Source organism: Caenorhabditis briggsae, assembly GCF_000004555.2.
Source record: "Caenorhabditis briggsae complete genome, chrI, whole genome shotgun sequence".
NCBI lineage: Eukaryota > Metazoa > Nematoda > Chromadorea > Rhabditida > Rhabditidae > Caenorhabditis > Caenorhabditis briggsae.
Genome location: NC_013489.2, coordinates 14,400,908 through 14,402,705, shown reverse-complemented (window position 1 = coordinate 14,402,705; position 1,798 = coordinate 14,400,908). Strand labels below are relative to the sequence as shown.

Below are 1,798 nucleotides of genomic sequence, written 5' to 3'. Positions count from 1 at the left end.
AGTGAGCGCAACGCAATTAATGTGAGTTAGCTCACTCATTAGGCACCCCAGGCTTTACACTTTATGCTTCCGGCTCGTATGTCGGATGCAGCTGAAAAACCTAAAAAGGTCTACAAATTTTGCAAGAAATCGGTGAAAAAATCAATTTTGACTCTCGAAAATTCTCGAAAAAATATATTTCATTTTTTTTGTGTTCAAAATCGCGTTTTTCCAAGACTACAAACTACAAAAAATTAGAAATTTCGAAATTTTTTACCGCTTTTTCGAATAATTTTTGATTAATTTTAAGGTTTTTGCTATAAAAAATAGAAAATATTTGATTTTGTAGAAAAAACGACAAAAAATGAGCCATTTTGAAGAATTTTAAACTCTTTTACTGAGGCTAAATGACTACAAACTACAAGAATTCCTAAGCCTCAGTAAATCTTTAAATCGTTGTGAATAAGCCCATTTTCAACCGTTTTCAATGATTTTTGGCTTATTTTTCTTAGTTTTTCTTGCAACTTTTGACGAAAAACTTGAAAATTTCAAATTTGAACAAATTTTCAAAAAAAAAATTTGTTTCAGTACCACCTCCACTGCCGCCTACAACATCAGAAGACACAAATAAACTAGGTCTTCCGCCTTCTGCCACCTCCCTTTTCTCCACAGATCCCTCTGAAAATGGATTCGGATCCCGTCTGGAATTTTTAGAAAATGGAATTTCCATCGAACACGACGATTGGACAGGCCTAACTGAACAGAATGTAGTCGTCAGCTTGCTAACGACTTCTGTGAAGACGTCAATTAATACACGTGGCGAGGAGTCTTCTGAAGAGCGTGCACGTCTTCGAATTCTGATTCACCACTTTTGGAAGCCAGCGATGGAATTTGAATTTGAGGCAAATTCCGAGCTTTTGGGCCAAACATTTGACCTAAAAATTGAGAAAAATCGAGTGGAATTGCAATTTCCCGGCTTTCAAAATTCGAAAATTCGAGAAATTTTGAGCCGGGAAAAGTGTAAAATCCAGCGAAGACCTGGTGTTTCCTACCACGCCTTCAGAATCACCAACGTCTTCCGTCTGAATCACGACACGATGGTTTTTAGCCTGGAGGCTCCGGAACACACGATTTATCGCATTCCAATGGGACATCATGTGTCGGTGAAGGTCAGGAAAGGAAGTGAGTGAAAATTTTTTGAAATTTTTGTGTAAAAAATGGAAAAATTGGGAAGTTTTTGCTTTCAAAGACATTCTATCTGAAATTGGCAAGAAAATGAGCCGAATATCATTAAAAACGGATGAAAATGAGCCTATTAACAGCGATTTTAAGTTTTACTGAGGCTTAGGATTTTTTATAGTTTGTAGTCTATTAGCCCTAGGAAAAGAGTTAAAAATTCTTCAAAATGGCTCATTTTTCGTCGTTTTTTTCTCATAAAAATCTAATAATGTATAAAATTAACAAAAAAACACGGTAAAAAAGCTCAAAATTCCGAAAAAAATTTCACTGAGGCTTAGGGTTTTTTTGTAGTTTGTAGCCACTTATCCTCAATAAAAAAGCTCGTTCTTTCTCAAAATTGATTTTTGTAGTTTGTAGTCTTGGAAAAACGCGATTTTAAAGACAGAAAATTGAAATTTTCGAGAAAAATTCGCCAATTTTTTTCGAGAATTTTTGAAAACAGAATTGATTTTTACTTGGATTTTTTGCAAAATTTTTAGACCTTTTTAGCTTTTTTAGCTATTTTTGACGATTCTTTTTCGATTTTTCCGAATTTTTTTGCCTGAAATTTCATGGAGCGGTGTTCTTGGACGGAAGATTA

The 1,798-nt window shown here is 34.5% G+C and overlaps 1 protein-coding gene across 1 annotated transcript in view; it reads left to right on the top strand.

The window, feature by feature from the left end:
• Positions 1-1,798, top strand: part of CBG08008 — a gene marked incomplete at both ends in the record, with an annotated part of 6,623 nt that overhangs the window by 2,437 nt on the left and 2,388 nt on the right. Inside the window, one exon of the mRNA XM_045241532.1 lies at positions 568-1,161. Coding sequence (XP_045093632.1) covers positions 568-1,161 — 594 coding nt within the window. The remainder of the gene's footprint in view (positions 1-567; positions 1,162-1,798) is intronic.